General features: G+C 36.0%; 1 protein-coding gene across 1 annotated transcript in view; it reads left to right on the top strand.

The window, feature by feature from the left end:
- The window catches only part of ADCY2 (adenylate cyclase 2), a 204,580-nt gene that overhangs the window by 141,880 nt on the left and 40,708 nt on the right, over positions 1-21,992 (top strand). Inside the window, 5 exon segments of the mRNA XM_030239642.2 lie at positions 143-186; positions 2,488-2,568; positions 6,720-6,789; positions 9,097-9,194; positions 14,782-14,866. Of these exon segments, the coding sequence (XP_030095502.2) occupies positions 143-186; positions 2,488-2,568; positions 6,720-6,789; positions 9,097-9,194; positions 14,782-14,866 (378 nt within the window).

Genomic DNA, 21,992 nt, shown 5'->3' with positions numbered 1-21,992 from the left:
TTTAAATGAATGCTAAAAGTATTTACATTGGAAAATTTTCTCCTTACACTTTACCCTGTTTGCAACACTGTTTTAAAAGCAAATTAATATTATTAAAGTCTAGTGTAATTAATAGTGTTCTTTTTGTTTGTTTGCTTTTTAGGATGTTCCCATGGGACAATATCATTTTCAGCGTTGCAGAGAAAGGTAAATCAATCTTAAAAAATTACTTATTCATAGAAAATCCATATAAATAGACATTGGTATGCTTTCAAATATTGAGGGCCATTGCTCACTCAGACTGTTTTTTATGTAAATGCTGATACCTTTTCCATAAAGAAGGGCTATGGAAACAGATTTGGCAGACATGTTTCTTATGAATTGCAAATTCACTTCCTGATAACAAATAGCTTTAGTCTGAGTTTGTATGTTGGTGACCTACTACAAACCAGGTACTCTACCAGTGGGAAGAAAATTATATACAGGAAAATTGGGAGGAAGCCCAGAGAGGGGTACGAAAAGGGAAGATGGAAAGGGCTGTTAAAAGTTTTTCTTACAGCAGCTAATAATATGTACTAAAAGAGACATTTTGTGTATTTGTTTAATTGCTTTGTATTTGTATTGTGGTTTATTACTTTAAAGCCTTTAGTATGTTTTCAGTAGTAGATATTCAAAAGGTATTTTGTGGTCTTTTATAGTGCTCCTGCTATGCAAAATGTTTGCAAGTTCACAATAGCTTTAAGTTTTCCTGGTGCTGCTTGCTATCTTGATGACTGGGGCAAGATGGTGATATCATCAATACTGTAAAGTCACTTAAATGAACCTCCTAAAAATTTGAATTTGTATTGTCTCTGGTTACTATGCAAATTATCTAAAATGCTAAGTTCCAGAAGGTGAACAAGTTTTGAGTGAACATGCATGATAATAATAAAAGAGTCTAATTCTAAAACTGCACATTTATATTTGGACAGTATGTCCAAAGACTTTCTGTCAGTCAATGAAAGACCATTGAAACACTGTGGCATTTGGAAATGATTCCATTCTGAAGTGTTCTTGCTTTTGTGTTTCTAAACACCACTCCAGAAAAGATTCAGAAAGCACAAAAAAATGTCTTGATACCGTATTAGGGAAGGAATTTCTTCCATTACTGGTGTCTAATATCCATAGTGAGGCAGACATGTAACCAGGATTCTAGATAAGCTAGTTAATCATTCTCACAGGATAGAGCTGCAGTGATCATAAGCACTTTAAAAATCAGTATTTTAGATATAGAATAGTATAGAATATGCAAATGTAGGGTTTGAAGCCTGACTGTAGGCTTCTGTTTGAGAGTCTTAGCTCTTGTGTATTACAAAATAGTCTTATGTTGTTAAGGACCTGCCAAGAGGATTAACTGTGGTTGGACAATGTCTCCTCAACTGTCTATGCATTTCTCCTGGGTTGTTTCTGTGATTGATTTCTCTGGAAAAACAAGTTTTAAGCACTTTCTTACCTAAGTTCACTAGCATTGAATAGGCATGAAATCACTTGTGTTTTTTAAACTTTCTGTAGGTCCACTAATAAAATTGCTGTATCAATTTGGAACTTACAACTGATTATCAGTTTTAGAGAAATGACCCAAAAACTTGATGTTGAGGAAAATTTGTGTTAGACTGGGTTCAATTAGTAGGTTTAGAATATTTTGGTGAGGACAGAGTCAAATTTCAGATCTGACTAATGACTTCTTAGAAAACACTGGTTTTAAGTTAGCAGTGGATTTAAGTTTTCAAATACAGACATCACTGTCAATATTTGAGATATGTCAGTTTCAAGGAAAGCACAACTACTGAAAGGATTGATGATTGCAGCAATTTATGCTAGCAAAGGTAAACCCACTGTGATTATCCTCTGTTAGGTTCATGCTGAGTCCAGTCAAAAGTAAAGAAGCTTTTTTTATTGCAGATGAGTTACAAGGCTCATAAATAGAGTAATATTATGTGTGCTTGAAACTAATTTCAGTCAGTGCTCAGTTTTCTTATTAAAAAGAGTAAAGTACTTCCAAGAAAAGAGTTAGCAGGATTTTGGTAGGGGATACCTAGTATGCCTCAGTGCACTAGTACATTGTGCTCATCATACAATTCTGACAAGGAATTTTTAGGAAAAAAAACCTGCAAGAAACAGGAATGCTTTATGAATTGGAGCATATTCCCATTCTTTTTCATTAATTCAGAACACTCTGGAAGACCTTCCTTAGACCAGAATTTCTTGAGCTCTCTTGGTTCTTTATTAAATATTTTTTTGTGTTTGTATTTAGGTGCTCCCTAATAGCTAAGCTCTAGATTTGTGAGTGTGTGTGTGTTTGTAGGTGAGACTGTGGCTTATGATGGTGTTTTAAGAGGTTATTATGAGAGTCATTTTGCCTGATGCCTATAGTTGCTATTGCAGTAGAAATGCTAAAAATTGATGATAAACTCAAAATTTTATGATAGCTGTTGTTTTTGACGTAACTTCCCACATTTTTCATTTCAGAACAAAATCACAGAAAAGAAGATTTGAGGAAGAACTGAATGAGAGGATGATCCAAGCCATTGATGGAATCAATGCCCAGAAGTATGGCTTTATCCTCTATCCCTTGTTGTCTTTGTCCATTCCAACTTTGACATAAAGCTGCAGCAGGGGGCAGTGTTTATTTTTTTTGCTCCCATATGCACACCAAGTCTGAAAACAGTGAAGGTGTTACTAATACTGGCGTAGGAAGCCCTGCACATTTTGAAGATAGGCTGTAAAGTAACATTTTCTGCTATATGAGATAAGACAGTGCCTGTGAATCATGGTGTGACAGAGGTATTGGCTTGTCTTGATCTTCCTGGCAGAGGGAGTTTGCTCTGTAACTGTTTGTCTGTAGACTCATGGCTGTGACACTACGGATTTATCTTACCTGCAGGCAGAGAAGTAAGACACAAGAAATGACTGGCTCAGTCAGAATGATTTTCACATCATTCTGATGTGAAAATTGATGCTTCCTAATTGTCACAGAAACGATTCCTCAGGATTAGAAACTTTCCCTAAAACCATAGTTTAAAGTCTCTCAGATAGTTGGTTGATTTCTTAGAGAAGGCTAATCTGGATGGCACGTTGGAATTGCTGGGTGAAACAACCTGCCATGTATTTTTTTCTGTGTCCAAGGAAGAGCTGGAGACAGTACGATGTTTTCTGTTTCCTGGTGAATAGATAGGGCTAGAAAGAAATCAATTCCAATCCAAAATAAGTTTTCTTATATTTCTCTGATGAAATAAGGGAATTGCTGTTCAAAAGTGTGGACAATAATTGTGATGAATTACATGTTTTCCCCCCACTTCTGTTACTTATAATCTTAACCAGCTGAGTATTACACCTAATTATTAAATATTCATATGTCACATTTTGGATTTTTTCATCTTTTAGTCCTATTAAATGGTACTTGAATTTAGGAAAATTTTTTCAGTAGCTGGAAGAGTGTTGCTATTCATATGTCATAGAGAGAACACAGTGAAATAGGGTAGGTCATGTGTTAGGCAAAGCCTTTTGATTATACTAGACTTGTTTAAAACAGCTATATAAATTTTGGCAGGTTTTTTTTGTGTCTTTAGGTATACTTGTTCTGATTAAAGGATATCACAAATGATGTTTTGATGTCAAAAGTAAAGCATCTGTATAAATGGATTAAAATATTGGTGTTACCCTACTGTATGTTGTTTTATCTTAGACAGTCCCTGTCATATCTAATTAGCACATAAAATTCAGAGAAACTTGGGGATAAAAAAGGTTTCTGAAAAAGTTTCATTGCATTTTGTAAATTACATGGGAAACTGCAGAAAGATAAGAAATGATCTTGTATATCAGAAAGTCTGAATGTCACCTTCCAAAACTTAATTCTCTACCTAGCTCTATATTGATTTGCTGAATGAATCTCTTAAAAGCTATGATTCAATTGATTAATACTCAGGGATAAGTTATGAAAAGTGCTGATTCCTCAAGCATCAAGGTAATTCAATAATAGTTTGACTCTGTGAAGTCTAAGTGCATAAAAAAAGGTAAATAAAATATTTCCTACATTTAAGACACAAAACCAATCACATTTTTCTCTTTATTATTGTGCATATCTTTGTGCCTCAATTTTTCATCTGTAAAATGAAAATAACATTATTAGCTAGAGTGAACAAGTGGTTGGGAAACTAAAGGTTTTGTGAATCAAGGAGAAAAGTTTTAAGAAAGTCTATGAGAAAACTGCCATTTCTAAATGTTTTAAGTGTAACGTTTGGATTATACGGCAAACAGGTCTGAGACTGACAGAAGAAAATTTAAAAACCATTATTGCAAGAGTGAATGAAGAACAAAGAGCTTCTATGCCTTAGCCATTAGGCTGTAACACCACACTTTCTCCAGGGGTTTCTTTTCCCTGCATCTTGAACAAAGCACTCCTGACTCCAAGTGCCTGTTCTGCACAGGCTGGGGATGAGCAGCCCTAGCTAAGCCATCCCAAGCCTTGGTGCTTAGGGAACTCCTGTAGGACAGGAGATGGAGGGATGATCTGCTAGCTAAATGTGTACCTACAGAGGGCTAAATATGTACCTACAGAGGGGGCTGAAGTAAAGCCAGCTGGTCTTAGGTGAGCAGGTTGGTGTGCCAAAGGGACACACTCTGTCTTTTTTCCTTTAAATCATGGTGCTGCTGTGTTCTGTGCATAATTCCTTGCTGTACATTGTCAAGCAGTACAAACCCTATGAAACCACACACCTCTGTGGATACACGCAGAATTCAGAGGTCTGTCTGTGTTGTTCCTGGAACGGCAAAAGAATTTAAGACAAACTTTGGTACCTAGTTTCCCAAGAGACATGTCCTCATGTACTTGGAAATACTGTGGCAATTTCCAGACTCAGCAGGGAGTCAGGCTGAAGGCAGAATTGTTTAGCCCTTATGTCTGTGCCAAAAGTGTGTGACTCTGTGCTCCCTGGTCTGAACTCAGTCTCCACTTCCATTTGTGTTGTGCTGTTTCCCTCATCTCAGACCTCTCAGCGTCTGCCACGTAAAACCAGTACAGGGATTTTTGCGAACTTTTAAGAAGACCTAAAAGCTTCTGAAAACGTGAGCTTGTAATGTGGAGTATGAGGCAGCACGTGCCCTAAATGGCACTCCTGACTTCACATGCGATCAAGTGTGTAACCAAATTGGGCCCTTGGGAGTAGATCTGCAGAGAGAACTTCTTAGCAGTGTGCTGATGGTAATTAAATCAACCACCTGTCAGATGCCATTAGAAAAAACAGGGATTTTGTTAACTATTTGGGGAAGAGGGTTACTTTTTGTTTAATTTTTAGGACTAAATGGAAAACACTTTCATATTTATTTTCACAGCTTATCAAAAAAAAACTCCACAAACTGAATGTTTTCTCCAGTAGATTACAGCTGAACCCAAACAAAGTCATGCTGTATGAACACCAGCCTTTCAGTTCTCTTTCTTCTCAGAATCCTAACTGTGATCACACATAGATGGGAACCATTGCAGAGCAAAAAGGGAAACGAAATATATTTTTGAATTAAGCATTCCGAGAACTGAATATGTTTACAGACCCTTTTTTTAATGCAACCGATTGCACAGGAACAGGGATGGTCTCCCAGGCAAGGAAACAAATATTATCCATTCCACAAATTAAAGCTAATAGCTTACACTCCACTCTGTCCACTCCTGTTCTCCAGGACTTTAATTTAGGATATGTTCCACTGTGGTTCACTGCTGCTACTTACTTGCATTACAGAGTGTCAGTTAAGGCATTCCCTTTTATTTAGAAGGCATTAGCTATACTACTAGTTTAGAGCCTAATTTAAAGTTATTGCTGGAAATATTGGGAAAAAATCTCCATCCCTGCTACTATTGTTCAAGCTCAAGTACTGCATGTCCACAGAACTAATCTGTTTAATTTTTTGTTTTCAAATTTGTATTGTGCCCTTGAGGTACAAGCAGCCAAACCCTCTTTCATTTAAATATTCTGTATCTTTTCAAGTGTCTGTTAAAATAAATGTAGACTTTCATATTAGAACATCTTATTTTTTAAAAGTTATGTCAAGCCTTTTGTCAAGATTTACTCCATTTAAAATAGGTTTGTCATCTCAATACAAGTATTTATGCTATTTCTCATGTCAAGCAGGGAAGAAGGTTTTATAACCATGAAGAAGATTAAAATGTACCTCTATAGTACAGAGCTGTGGTCGAGACAGAAACAGTTCGAAGACAAAATCCCTCCACCTCTTTCAATAATTTTTGTTACATTTTTGTTTGCAATAGGAGTTTGTGAAGTGTAGCTTACCTACCCACCACTCCTGCATATTGTAACTGTGCCTTTCCTAAAGGTCCCTCGTCAAGGCCTTGTTTTGTCTCAGGTCCTCCTCTGTCTGCTGGATATACTACAGTATTTTGGACATGAGTGGAATATCAGTGTTAGAGTTCCATCATATAAATCTCTGTCCATTCTCCTTAGGCATGATCAACAGAAAAGCAATTGTTCATTGAGCTTTTTTTTCATGTGTACCTTAGCAATAGAAGCCAAAAAAGGAGAGGGGATTTTCAATCTCCACTTTTACTGTCAGTGAAATTCACCACATACACTGCAATACATGTGAACTTGTTTAATTCCAACTTATTTTCTTATTTTGTTGCATTTCAGTAATAGAAAAGGACAGGACTGCTTTCTTCCTATGTCAGTGATACTGTTCCTTCTCTCTTCTAGACAGTGGCTTAAATCTGAAGACATTCAAAGGATATCACTTCTTTTCTATAATAAGACTCTGGAAAAAGAAGTAAGTTATTTTCAATAAGTCAGGCGTTTTCATTGTTTTATGGCCCTGTGGACCTTGAGTGTATTTCTACTCACTGACAGCCTCAGCAGGAAGACTGGGCAGTTGCCTCTTCCTGCTTTCTTATGAGCAGCTGATGGCTGAACAGCTGTGCTTTCCTTTGGGGGAGTGAGAGGTAGGTTGGACCACAACTGGCTGTGTAAATTGGTGAATTTGATGAGAAGGGGCTAGAGGAAGTATTGCCATGCTGTGCTCACACTGTCCAGCAAGTATCCTCCGTGTCCCATGTGGTGGTTGAATACATTCTTAGCTACTTTTGTAGATATCTTTCCGTTCAAAGCATCCACAAGGATTTTCAGATTCTTTCCCAGCTCAGCAGAATAGTTGTTATGGCCATCTGACAAAGGCTCGTGTTGCTTGGCAGTGCATTAGGGTGGAAAAGGTTTCAAGACTCTTTTGAAGACTTTAATAAGAAAGAAGAAGAAAGACCTGGTGTGGTCTCATCCTTAGTATTTGGGGGTTCACTGATTGGATCAAAGCTGTGCCTGGCAGCACATAAAATTTTAATATGGTTGTTACTAACCAATGTATTCTGAAAGAGAACTTGAGAGAAATATGTCACTATGTGTACTTTGGACAATGACTTGGGAGAAAATTTGGGAGCTAAGTTATTTGTCTGAGTCAATGCTCCCAGTAGAAGTCCAATATCTTGATGTAGAATGCTGTGGAACGGCAAAGAGCTAATTGTTATTCTTGGATCCAGCTTTTTAATGTCTTTTTTGTCACCTTTTAATGACTCACAAGTCCAGTCTTTGCTTTAAAGAACTTAGTAGGAAGTCTACTTTTGATTTAAACAGAAGCTTTTCTGGCCCTATGAGACCTGAAGGTACAGAAAGATAATAAAGCAAAACAATTGTTTAAACTAAGGAGTGAATTACCTGCCTTCATTAGGAAGTGCCTGGTGAAGTGTGAAACACTGAAACAAATTTAAAAGTAGATTGGAATTCTGTGAAATTTTAATAGCAGCTCAAGGTTCAAAATTGTTGAACAGGACCACTACAAACATACTCAACAGGTGGAAGAGCAGAACTTGCTGCAGAGGTACCCATCAAGCAAAGACATATTTGTGGCTTGTAATCCAGTCAGATAAGTGATAAGAATTGATTTTAATTTTTCATACAATTCAAAAGTAAAAAAAGCTGTTGTGTTGCCAAAGTGAGTTTCTACATATCCATGTAAAGTTTGGTGCACTGGTTCATGGGCAGATCTTGGCATTAAGCAGAGAGACACAGCTGTGTGCTTGCCGTTGGAAGACACAGCTCATGCACTTTGCATTTTCTGAAGTTTGCATCTCCAGCACTTTGTGAAAATAATTCTTGGTATTTTTTTTTTCTTAGTAATTAAATCTTGAACTTTTATCCTTTGGAAAAAAAAAAAAACAACAAAAACCCTAGGCTAGAGTAAGTAACTTTAATAGCTACTTAGATCATTTCCCTTTGAGTACTTAATTGGTTTCAGCCTAGATATATCTATCTCACATAGCAGAGCAACTTTGATAAATATTTCATTGCTTAATTCTCATGTCTCTAGACAGACTAATTAGAGATAAATAGATTTTTCTCATGACAAAACAGATCAAATTGACTCTCTCCTAAGAATGTCAAGTGTTTAGTTGTAACATAACATTAGTAGTGGACATACGAGGCCTTTTAACAAAGACATAAAATATTTTAATTGAAGTATAGATTCAGTAAATATCAGTGTGCTTCCTAGCTATGCTCTGTAGCACAGTTTACATTTTGCTACTTTTTGTGCTCAGAAGTTTCCTTTCTAAATTTATATTGCATTTTTTGTGACTGTTTCAGCCCATTCAGTATTTTTCAATAATTGAAAATCAGTTTGAGGAATTAATCACAAAGAATTTTGGAACCTTTGAAGAATGCTTGGTCATTCCTAAAAATATTTTAACTAATGTTTTAAATTTTTCTCTTTGGTAGGTTTGGGGTTTTTTTGGGAGGGGAATTTTTTTGTTTATTAAATTTTTTATATTGAGTTTTAATATTGAGTTCAGTGAAGGAACAAGGCAAAACCATTTGGCATGACTCTTCTTCAATAAGCAAAAGTATTAATACTATGTCTGATAATCCCTAGCCCTGTGTGAGTGGATGTGAAGTCACTGAAGAACAGGATGTTTACTGTTTCTAAGAACTGCCTATACACATATGCATCTTTAAGCTGAAAATTCAGCTGGGTGCTATTTTATCTGCTTTGGCAATTGTGTTTTTAACATTTACTTTTATTTTCTTCTAGTATCGAGCAACTACTCTGCCTGCATTCAAGTATTATGTGACTTGTGCCTGTCTCATATTCTTCTGCATTTTTGTTGTACAGATTCTGGTATTGCCAAAGTAAGTGATATTTAATGTGTACTTGTTCCTATGTATATTTGCTCATTAGTGTAAAAAAGACCCAAAATACAAATAAAAAAAATTTGAATTGTTAGTTTACAGATGTCAATTCATGCAAAGTAACTTGAACAGAAAAGACTGGGGATTTCAGCCAATTTTCAAAGTTAGTCTCCTTTCTAATTTTAAACACTGTTGATAGTGTTATGCCAAACATTAGTAAAAATTATTAATTCCTTTTAGTTTCTCTTTGCATTTAAAAATAAGTGTGACAGTTGGATATTAGAGTGAGACAAAATGGATTACAGAGTTGGCACTGTGATAAATCACTGTATTTAACTTATGACTATGATAATACTGCTACACTGACTATGAAAACAGAGGATTAATGACCATAAAGGGTACATTTATAAAATTAATTTTGGAATATTAAAATCCATTTCTGGAATAAATCTTTTTATCAGAATTTATACATTATTAGATGATTTATAGTTGTGCTTGTGATGGAAAGCTGAAAACTGGAAGACAATTCAAATATGGGATGTTTTATTAAACTTCAAAATTACTTTTGTGGCTGATTGTTTACACAGTGAAAAGTTGGTTTTTGTTTTATAGCAATTGTTTCTAAAGCAAACACTTCATATTCCCTGTCATATAGTAATTCTTAACTCATAACCCTTTCTCCTGTAGAGTACTTTCAAGATTATTATTATAACCACAGTTGTATGATTGGGCTTGTTCTGTAGTATTTACTTACATTTTAATTCAAAGCCAGAAGGAAGTGTTAGGAAATTATAAATTGACTTTCCGTACTGCAGGCTTATAACATGTATAAAGTTTTATGGACTTCTATTCAGATGTTACAGCAGCAGTTTCCCCACAAATTTCTCAAATGAAGGCACAAAGCAAGGGACACTCTGCCAGGAATTCAGCAGTATTTTGCACGTGTTTGAGTGTGACTTTGGGCATTATTAAAAATATGAAATTAATACCTGGTAAATTTAATTTTGCAAGCTCATACTGTATTGTGATAAGTAAAAGAATTAATTCAAGGGAACTCATGTTCTGCCACATCTCAAAAGCCAAAGGTAGAACTGCTCCTGGCCAGCAGTACGATTTTTTTTGGTTTTATTTTAGTAATAAAAATTAATCTAGATTTATCTTCTCTCTTACATGTGGTCAGATATTAATTTTGTTCTATCCTTACTATGTTGCTTAAACAAATTCTTCATCTCATTAAAATTGATCAGAATATCAGTGAACTCTAGGGAGCTGTATTCAGCTAAGGAAGATATCCTCCAACTTGCTGGTATTTCTTACATCAGAGCAAAATACACTTATAAATGCTTTGTCATTTTCATTGCCAAAATTTTAAGTGTCTTATGATGCTTTTATAGTGCTGCATATCAAATTGTAAAAGCAGAAGTGTAAAATCAGTTATTACCAACATTAATGGTATTCAGCTTCAGGTGGTCTGTGGATTATTTTAATAGATACAAAAATGGAACCCAGAGAGGCAAGGTATTATACAGGCACCTGCATCTTTTCTGGAAAATTGGGAGCATTGCAAGTTAAAAAAGCAACAACAACAAAAGCTGAAAAACCACCAGTGTATGTAGTCATTTAACATACACTGATGCTGCAAATGTTATTTCCTACTAAAATTCTATCTACTGTTTTTGTTTTCTTCCAAAAGTTCTCCAAGATTTTTAAATGGTGTTCTAATGAAGACAGGGAGATGAACTAAATCTGTCACTGGGTTTTATTGATTCACTATTCCATTAACTTGGTTTTACAGTAGTGTAATATCATTGATTTCTGTGCAGGCACAAAGTCTGCTACTTAAAAGTAGATTTCGAGATATTTGATGATGGATAACACCCAGCAAGTTGCAATCTCTAAGTAATACTTTCAAGATCTCCAGAATTTTTTTTCAAGGCTGGAAAAATTTATTAGTATCTTAAATTTCTTGGTAAAGTGATATGGTGCTTTAAATTTATAATTACCAATTTGTGTAAAGCTTATTATTAATCAAGAAAACAACATCTTGGGGTGAAATGTATGATGGGGAGTAGGTCTTCACTGGCATTAAATGAAAACAAATCTTTATCATTACATTTCCTTGTAACAGGCCTGCAGTAGCTCTCTAGAATTCCTGTTTTACCAAGTGAGAGAAGTGTGCCTATTAATTCACAGCAACCCTACACTCTTTATTTAAGCAAACAGAATTTGTACTAGAATGGAATTGGTAGTGTTGGTTTTTTGAAATACAGACTGGTGAATTGATGAAAGTATATTTCTATTGAACAGGAGATACTTCTTGCAGCATTCAAGTAAGGGATTGTATTTAGGCTGCATTTAAGATTCTTCCCAAGTCTTCACTCACAGAGGCCATTGTGTTCAAAAAACTCTGTCCTTTTTTCCTGAGTCATGCCAAGCTAGCAGTCATGGTTAGGAGACCTTCACCTTGTATTTTTGGTCAGGCACAACTGAATTTCTTCATAGGATAGGGAGTACTAAGAAAGTCTGTCTGAAAGCAGGCACGGAAGATAGAAGATGGTATAAGTGAAAGGAAACCATTATTACTAACTATTTTTCTGCTGTATTAAAACCAATAAACACCAACAATTCAAGTGGAATTATAAAACTGAACTGATACTGTTTTAACATTGAAACTGCCATACAGTCTTCATTGCTATTGAATCTTTTGGTGGCTTAGTGAAAGCATCAGTGCCTTTAAGAAATAAATAGCTACTATTAGATACCAAAAAGGTCTGAATTCAGTATTAGCTTGTATAATTGTCAGTTGCAGTTGCTTCATTGTGATTTTATCACTTCAAGAGAATTTGCAGTCCTGTCGTTCAGAACATGGATAACAATTATCTACAAGCTAAGGAAATTCTCTGCATTAAAGGACATGTGGCAAAAGTCACGTATTTTCCTAAAAGTTACAAAATTGTAGGAAAAAAACCCATTCTTTTCTGCATTTTTCAATAGCTTTATCTTCACCACTAAATCTCTGGTTTTCAGTTAAATAGTTACCGAGATATACATAAATATAATTTTTTTCCAATCTCATACCACTGATAAAAATGAATTGTCCAAAGCAGATTATTCGTAATGAATCCAGAAAAATGCAAGTTTAGCAAAGATCATAAATTATTTTGACATGGAACTACCTGAAGCTTGAAAAGTTCTTGTATTGTTTTCTCATTTTTATACTGTCTCTCTGTAGCTTATGGTTGAGGGACTTCTGGTCAGGGACTGTAGCAGAGAGCAGAATGAGTTCATTCCTTAAAGTGTAGAAAAAGCAGGTAAAAACTTACCTGGCTTAGGCAATTTCAGGTGCTCCTCTGACTAAATATTTTGCCCAAGTCTGTCAATGCAATGCATTTGGTAACTCTACATAACAAAAGCAAGGTTAGTTTACTGAAAAGGCCTGTACTGCTTTTCTGATGTTTCAGTGACAAAAAAGAAATCATATTATGGCTTTCCTATGGTCATTGCCTCAAATGAGACTTGTTTATGGTGGCACTTAATTTTTAGCATTTTGCTTCTCTTCGTAGCATTTTCAGCCCGCTTCTTTCCTTCTAGGAGCAGCATTAAACTGTTTTGTCTTGGCTTAAGTGAAACAGAAGTCTTGCTGTTCCCAGATATGAAGGGGGTGTGGGGAGCAAAAATACTATGGGTTTTTTTGCTCTGTTTTCACCACTCAAGTCTGGATTTTAAGATACTTTTTAGTGCCTTCAGTCTTTTTCTCTTTGTCCTGTTCACCTTGCTGTGTAATTCTTGTGCTCCCTCAATAACATCATTGATTATGTGAAGCTGCTACAAAGACCTTTTGTTCTTGCCTGTTGCCCAGGAGATTAAGTGCTCTTTGCATAAGCTCTCTTTATGCCATGTTAATTTTATTTCCCTTGCTCTTCAGTTCCTCAAACATCTTCATTTCTTTTGCTAAAAGGAGGCACTCCAAACTTGACTGATAAGGCTATTCTTGTGTTGAGCCATTTTTTAAGATGTGGAGGCCCCTCTCTTGTATTCTTCATATCAGAGAAAGAATAGTTATATTTTGAAATGTAGGAAAAGTTCTTTGAATGTTAATTAAGTATATATAAGATTGGACGTGTTTATGCATATGTAAAAAAAAACCAACTGTTTCTTTCCTAACTAGCTCTGGTTTTAGTTTCCTAGTTGGTTTTATTTTTTTTCCCCTTTTTCTTTCATCTCTTCTGGTGCTTATGAGATTTTTCAATTCCTAAGAATAGAAACTAGTTTTAATACTCTGATGTACATCTTACTGGCTCAGTCTGAATGAGAAAATCTTGGAGAACATGTATTCATAAGCAATAATGATCTTCAAATGACTTTTAAAAGATATATTATTTCATGATTAATATATGTTGTGAATTCCCAGTCATTTGTTTTCATCAGCTGTGCTGATGTAACCCAAAATCTGATGATTAATACCTAATATATAACAAGTTCTCTGAATGTTTGGAAGGGAAGCTCATCAATTACTCTCCAAAATGCTTTTAATGATATCACATTGGTTGGTGATGTTAATGTTTTTTTGTTCTTTCCTGAAAATATTTTGTATGACACTGTTGTTAAAACAGATCAAAATGTTTCTTAATATTTCTGGCATATAATGTCTGATAAGGTAAGATGTTTTCTGAGCCTCAAAGAAGTTGAGAAATATTTTTTAATTCTGTAAAAGTGTCAAGTCTGGGGTTAAATCTGAAAGCAGGTACTCAGGTAAGGGAATTCATGACTGCATCTAGGTCCCATGCTTAAACAACTGTGTTGATCCAGAGCTTCTGGTCTTCTTTTGGCATTCATTAAACATAAATAGGTTCCACTGGATCTTTCCCTAGGCAGATCTGCTAAGGCGCTCTCACATGGTGCCTGATGGAGCAATTATGCTCTACTGTGGTATTCCTAGAGAGAGATTTCTGCATTTGCAGAATGAATGAATTAAGGAATGCACAGAATGTTACTGAAACCCTGTTTACTAAGTATCCAGGGGTGCTGCTTTGACTAGACCTTCCTATTTGTAACACACAAGAAAAGGTAGCACTGAGTAAGGGTGATCAGCATCACAGCTTCTGCTGCAAGACACTGAAAATGGACATCACTGACCTGTGCAGTTTTCTGCCTTTTAGGGATGAATGTACACCACCAGCAAGTTTATTTTGTATGTCTATTAGGCTCTTTTATTATTATAAAATCAACGACAAAAAACTAAAGCAGCAAGGATCTTCTTTAATACAGGCTTCCTACAGTTAAAGCAAAACAAAGCATTGCTTCTCCTAATGTACGCTGTCTTTATACATGTGGAAATTATTAGCTTCTCATGTTAATAACTTTGCAAGTCAGAGGTAATTTAATTCAATCATTCCTGAATTGAGAAAATGGCAGGGGAAATGCCTGCCATTCAAGGGAGAGTTTTAATTGGTTTTCCATGGTGTTGATGTTTGCAAGTTGCAGCTGGCACATAGTACCTTTTCATATCATCTATATTATAGACAAAGAAATGTCATGTTACAAATGTGTAACCAGGAAATTAATACCTGTTTTCCTTTTCTTCTAGAACATCTATTCTTGGAATTTCATTTGGGGCTGCATTTCTCTTTCTTTCCTTCATTCTGTTTATCTGTTTCGCTGGACAGCTTTTGGTAGGTATTCAAGGAAATCTAATCCATTAGTTGGTTTCTTTGAAATAACATGTTCTGATTTTGCCAAGTCATTCTGCTTTTGCAGAGTACCAGTGAAAGGAAGAAGGGTTTGCATACTCAGGCTTCTGTGGACATTGTTTTGTCCATGTTGGTTTTCTGTAAAATGTCCTGATTTATTTGAAAAGCAGAAAATGCCAATGCAGTAGTTGTCTGTACTGACACTAATATTCTGTTTCTCATATGAAGCTGGATCATCTGAGACGTTTTCATTATAGTTTGATAGGTTGCCTTTTCAAAAATTTTTTTTTCTATTGTGCTTACAGGAGATGACTCATCTTATGATTGCTTTAATTTGCAGGACTGTGTATTTGTTTAAGTATTATATAAAACCATTTTCTGAGTTGAAAGAATATTTCACCATAACAATTTCATTTGAAATATAAAAATGTTTTAGTAAATTTCCAATTTTGTCACTGTGTGGTCCAGGTGTTATTATAATACCTATTAGTTTATGTAGTATTATGCTGAATTTAAGAATTTAATTCACTATTTGAGCAAACCATTCTGCCTTTCAGCATGTCCCCCTTTCAGTTCTCAAAAAGACCCAACATAGAACTCCATCTATAATAAGGATAAGGAGTTTCAGGATTTGTAAGAAAGTGAATGCAATTTGCATATAGCATCCCCATTTCTCCTTCTCTGTCTTTGCATATGCTCACATAGAGAAAACTGGAAGATCTTTTATAAAAAAAGCACAGTGGAAAGACAATTACTTCAGTTTGCAGTAAAACAGTATGACAAGGTAGTTAAAGAAAAAATCAGAGGAAGTAGGTTTTTATAATTCCTTTCTCTTATGAGACTTGTAATTAACCAGGACATGTTTTTAAGAAAATATAATTAATATAAATTTTAGTTACATTTCCAGTAAGTTAGGGATGCTGCCACTGCTCGGGAATTAATCTGAAATATAATGCAACAATATTCTTAAATATTTTTAATCATTAGAGTGAGGTCTTAGAGGTATTGCTATTACTTAACAGCAAAAATTAGTTCTCGTGTAATGTTATACTTGACTTCTGCTTGTTATTGACAGTAAATTGAGAGTAAAATGATGAAGTCAGAGTACTACTCTTGAAAAAGCAAATTTTAAAAAAAAATCTTTCAAAGAAAAGCCAGCCTTTTCCAGTAGGAAAAGAGGTGCTAATTAAATGGTATCAAGAAGTGCTGGCACATACATTCTCCTGGGGCTTTTATTTATAGTGTTACTTAGGAGGAATACAAATACATTTTTCTGCATTTAAAGGGATGGCTAAGCAATATGCCAAGTCAGAGTTGTAGATTTGTGATAGAATAATATCTTATGCCTGTTTTCAATGTCTTTTGCCCATGTCACAATAAGTTCTGTAAATACTGAAAATAGCAATGGAGACCTATCATTGCATTCCTGATGACTTGCCAGTTGTCATGTTCTAACCTAAACCAGTTGAAGGGGAGTTGCTTATGTCCATGTCTTTGTGAGTTCAGCTGCTCTAATACAGAAACTGTGCTGCTAAGAAGATCTCAGAAAGTTATGACCATAGCTGATGCAGTGTTGTCTTTCCTTCATGTGCATGGATGTAATTTTTAAGGTGACAAAAATCCAGGTCTTCCCCACAAGGTGGGAAACAGCTAATAAAACAAGCAGTAGGTTTTCCTTTCCCTTGTTCTCTCCCTAAGATTTCTTCCTTTGTGTCAAAATCCAAGCATTGTTTTGCAGCTTTAACCACAGTGACACCTGATGTTATATTTTGGTAGCATATTTATTGCACTATCTGGCTCATCACTGTAAATGTGGTTTTTTTTTAGAAGAAAAAGTCTAAAATTTCAAAGAAACTAATGTTGATATCTGAGTTTTCATACAACAGTGACACTGTTAACTAAGGCTGAATAGGTTTTGGTTTGTTTGGGGTTTTTTCACTCCTCTTTTTCTAAAGAGGTACATTTTAGATTCCCTTATAGAAGGCATGTAGTAAATGTGGATTTGCTTGTGTGTACATGCACTTGCACACAATTACAGAGTTTAAAATCACCAAATATCTCTCATCTAAAAATGCACCAAAAAACCCAAGAATTTTTTGTGCCTGTCTGATCCTGAGAGATGAAATGTGGTGAGTTAGCTACCAGGCACTCACCCAGCTGCTCAATCACTCTGCCTCGTTCAGAAGGATGGGGTAGGAAAATACAATGAGAAAGCTCATGGCTTGAGATGAGGCAGGGAGATCACTGACCAATTATCTTCAGAGAAAATGCAGACTGAACTTGGGGATATTGATGTAATTTATTGCCAAGTAGGATAGATTGGTGTTGTAAGAAGCAAACATTAAAGTCACACCATTAAGCCTCCCTTTCCCAAATTTACCTTCACTCCTCTGCTCCAGAGTCCTCTTCCTTCTGTCAATCAGTACAAGTAGGGAAGAGTGGTTGGTGCATAGGCATTTCTCTGCTGCTGCTTCCTTTCCTAGTTCCACCCTACTCAATTTTCAGGACTCCACAGGTTGCAGTTCCTTCAGGAACATCACCTGCTCCAGCACAGATCTTCCATGAGCTTTCATGAGTCATCTGCTCCAGCATGGAGCGCCTGCTCATCCAGCCTTGGGGTTCCCTCTTCTGTTTCTCTCTTTGTGTTCCATCCTCCTCTCTCTGCCCAACATTTTGGGCTCGTTCTTGTCCTGGTATTCCCAAAGCGCCCAGCCAGGGTCAGGCCCTGCCACCAACCTAGGCTCCAGAACCTGGTGCATAGACTTGGAGTAGCAGTCAAATATTTACAGGACTCTTACAGGATTTACAGAGTGGGTCCTGAAATGCCAGTAAAGACAGCAGAATCTAAGTTCAGTTTATGACACCTGGCTATCAATGTGTGCGTGTCTGAGTACTTCTGACACTTGGCACTCTGTCTTCACCTATTACAAATGGCTGGAACCTCCACAGAGTAAGTCCCACAAAAACCAACATTGAACAAATTTCTCTGTATGATTTTCGTTTCATTGGCAAAACAAAAAAAACACTCAATCCAGACTGTAATGCTAAAATTACTAGCTCTCATGGAATTTAATTGCAATATTGTAAGAAGAGATTTATGCTCAGTGTTTCGCTCTGAGTTTATTAATTGAGTCTGCTGTTCAGCAGCACTGCAGCGTGGCCCAGCTCAGTCTGGGGTGAAGTGATAATTCAGCCATTAGAGAATGGGAATTTTTCCATCAAATGATGCAGCACCATAGTAGCACAAATAAGGAGGTTATAGACTTCAGAGCCTGTCTTTGTGGCATCCCCTGCTGGTTTTGGGCAAACAGGCCAAGGGCAGGAAGAGCTGACACTTCTCACAGAAGGACTCATTTGCCCATAGGCATTAAACCTTGCTCAATACTAGCAAAAATGGCATATATCCTGAAACTTGAAAGGAATTTATATCTTCTATGTTCTAATTACTTTTTTTGTGCCTATTAATATTTTTTATGGTTTTTGTCACAGTATTCAGATATACTCATAATCTTAAAGAGTATGAGTATTTTTGGTCGTAAAGATTATTTTTGTCTTATTTTTTCATATTTTAAATGTAGGCCTTTCCTTTTAATTAATTTTGAATATTTTCTTTGACTTTTCCTTGAGGAGTTTGTTTTTCCAGATAGAGGGACAGAGGACAGTGATTAGCTCATGTATTTTCTGTGTCTCCCCTTTATCTTCTTGAAGTACAGATGAGATCATAGAATGCATGTGAAATGCCTTTAGACCTAGTAAGTTTTAGATGTGTTTTACCTCCTGCTGTGAAGGCAAGGAAGCAATCATCTGGTACCTAAATGATACATTGAAGATGTAATGCATTCAGTGGGCAAAAAACCCACAATAAGCATGTGAAGGAATTCTGGATACCACAGCTATCTTTGGGGTAGCTGAGATACCTGGCCAAAGAAGTATTTTTCTCAAGCAGATGTTCTTTATGCATTGGTGCAAGTACTGACTGTCTCAAAAATCTATTTGCATTACCTGGGACATACATGCACTAAATTGATGGGACATTCTCTTTGTGCCAGTAACATTTTATTATTATGAATGGGCGTTTTTCGCTGTATATGTTTAAACCTTGCAAACTTGTTTGCCTGCTAAAGTTAACAGAGAAGATAGAGGTAATGTCATCTCATCTGGACATGTTTATAGTCTCTCTTAGATGCCCAATTGAATCATGGAATTAGAAGAACACAATACCAACAGAATAAACAGCAGAAAACAACTGGCTTTACATTTGAGAAAGATGGTCTGATTTGAGGTTACTGAAGTCTCTGACAAAGGGCAGCCAGCACATGAGCCCTGTTCCTGCTAGAAGAGAGCACATTATTTACACCACAGCACTGCATACAGAGTGATCTTTACCTTTTTTGCAGGAGTTTATATTTCATTCTAAAGCATTGGTGTTGGTCCTTAGGTACAGTCATAACAACTGTGCACACATAAGATATTTGAAAGCTCTGTAAGGAGAGGAATTTCAGCACCAGCACTACTTGAAACTTATTTTCAGTCTGGAATTTTACCTTTGAAATGAGTGTCTTTTAATGCAGATGTAGATAAAAGATCTAGGCCCTTTTGTTTCTTCAATAGTAAGGCTTTGCCTGTGAATGAAGATTAAAACAGGGATGTTTAGGCAAGGAAAACCTAAAGAGGCACTTTGGCACCTACAGCAGGGTCCATGAAAGTGGGTCCATGAAAGAGGCTCATCAATCCTAAAAGTCATTCTGATGAGTCTCTAGCAGAGGCACTACAACAGCAATTCCATCACCACTTAGTTAAGTACCATGTTCAGACTTCAGGAATTGTTATAAATGTACTGATTTCAGTAACAAAAATCCTTCTTACTGAGCTTGTTGAGTTACATGTTGACAACATTAGTTACATGATTGAAGCCAGCTGAAGAATTTCCTAACTTGGTGAAAGCCACATTCTTTATGTCTGCTTTGCCAAAAAATACCATCTAATAAATTTTTAAATGCAGCAATTCTGCCCTTTAATGTTTTTGCCCATGATGAGCTTGTAAGTTAATTTCAAATACCCAAGTGTGCTTCCTTGTGTATTAAAAAAACAGGAAAGCAGAGAGCATCCACATTATTTTCAATTGTCTCTACATATATTACCTGAGAGCTGATACCTGTGATGCGCTAGTATTTGAATATGGGTTCAGATCAGAGCTCCTCTTGTGTGAGACAGTTTTTAGATGGTAGAATCTCACTTGGAGATTGAGACTTGGCCAATGTAGAATTCAGCATTTGGAAATCCTTCGTCTAGTTCAGTGCCCTGAGTATTGTCCTTAAAATGTCATTCAGGTTTGATTCTTCTCAAAACTAGTGGCTCTTTAAATTTTTCCTGAGAAAAAGTAAAACCTTGATGGGAGGGACTGAAAACACCTTAACTTAAAGTAGCATATAACACAGTGCTTGTGTTTTCTTGAGTGAGGAAAGCAGCACAGGAAGTGCCAGGACTGAACTCTGCCTGAAGGCATATTGGTATTTACTGTAAAATATTCACTGCTGTTAGATATTTACTATTGTTAGATATTTATCTATTATAATTACCTATTAATAATTATCTATTATAATTATTATAATTATTATTATTAGTAGACATTTAGAATAGAGACTCGACAAGGTAAAGGCTTTGTCAAGCCTCTGTGTGGGGGAAATGATGCCTTAAGTTTTAGCTTTCATATTTTAGCTTTTCATATTTTATTTCACACTTTAGTGTGTGGCTCTGAACTTCATATAGCATGTTAGCATGTTCTCAGTTTAGTTAGATAAAACAATCCTTTTCCAGCCTGAGAACCAAGGACATAGCCACAGCTTCAGGCACAAACAGTGTAAACAACAGCAAATTGAGGAGAGCAGTCTGGGAAGATGAGACTTCATAACCTGAAGCTGCAATTGGATAGTTAACCCCAATATATAAATGGACCAAAACTTATAAAAGTGTGAAGAGTCGTGACCGGTTGTCCATCTTGGGTAGAGCCATGGCCATGCACCAGTACTGCCCAGGGTGCAGCCTTTGCAGGCCTTCTAATAAATACCTACTTTATCCTTCTTAACTCTGTCCAGCCTCTGCTCCAGATCAGCCTCTCTAGGCATCACACTGACATGTTCTTTCCTTTGAATGACACAGCTGAAGTGAACCACATGGCCATTTCAACATGGCCTGCTGTAAAGGATAATTAACGCTGCAAAGTATCGTGAAATTAAAAACGTGATGCTGACTTTAGTTTTTGCTGTTATTTCTTTATTCAGGATTCTAGATTCTGTCCAGTCACTTGCATGAGGTAGAAATTGAGTAGGCTTTTCACCTGGATGCATTTTGTATTATTCAAAATTCCTGGCTTAGATTTACAGGTGCCACATTTACAAAAATGTGAATTTTGTTTCTCTTGATTGCATTCTTTGAAGCATCGGTATTGGTAAAATATCGAGTTGTATTTGAATGCAGAATGAAAAGAGCAACAATAGAACTATAGAAAATCTGATTCACTGGCTTTCTGTATAAGAAGTTTTCAGTGAAGATGTTCCAACCTCAACTAGCATGTGAAGGAGAAGTGTGACAGCTCTTGAAACACTGTCTTTCATCTACAACATAGCTGTCACAATTAGTTCTCGCACCAGTTCCTTGATCCCACTCAGAAAGACAGCATTCATCTTATTAAATGCTGAAGTAGGTTTTTGTGTGTGGAAAGACAACACAGGATACATTTTTAATGTCCTGAATATTCAAAATACGTTATTACTCATTATCGTGCTGTGCTGTCATATCAGGTTTAACACGTTCAGATGAAAAGGTAATACATGAGTCACCTCTCATACTACAAATACCTATTATTTCTAGTCTGCAAATGATAAACACTGAACCATATTCTGCAAGCTCCACTTAGAATAAACATTGTGATACTCTCTAATGCTACTGAGATCTGATGCTTTATCCAACTTGCATACTTTCAACAACTGATACTTTCTTTAATCTCAGTCTCCATTTTATTCAGAAAATTGCAAAGGAGACATAACATTTGCAATAAAAAATGTATGATGGAATCAGCAAAATAAACCTGCCTAAGTCTGGTTTTAAG

The sequence above is a fragment of the Serinus canaria genome, chromosome 2 (assembly GCF_022539315.1).
Source record: "Serinus canaria isolate serCan28SL12 chromosome 2, serCan2020, whole genome shotgun sequence".
In the NCBI taxonomy this organism is placed as follows: domain Eukaryota; kingdom Metazoa; phylum Chordata; class Aves; order Passeriformes; family Fringillidae; genus Serinus; species Serinus canaria.
Note: the sequence above shows the minus strand (reverse complement) of the source record. Positions and strands in the feature narration are given on the sequence as shown.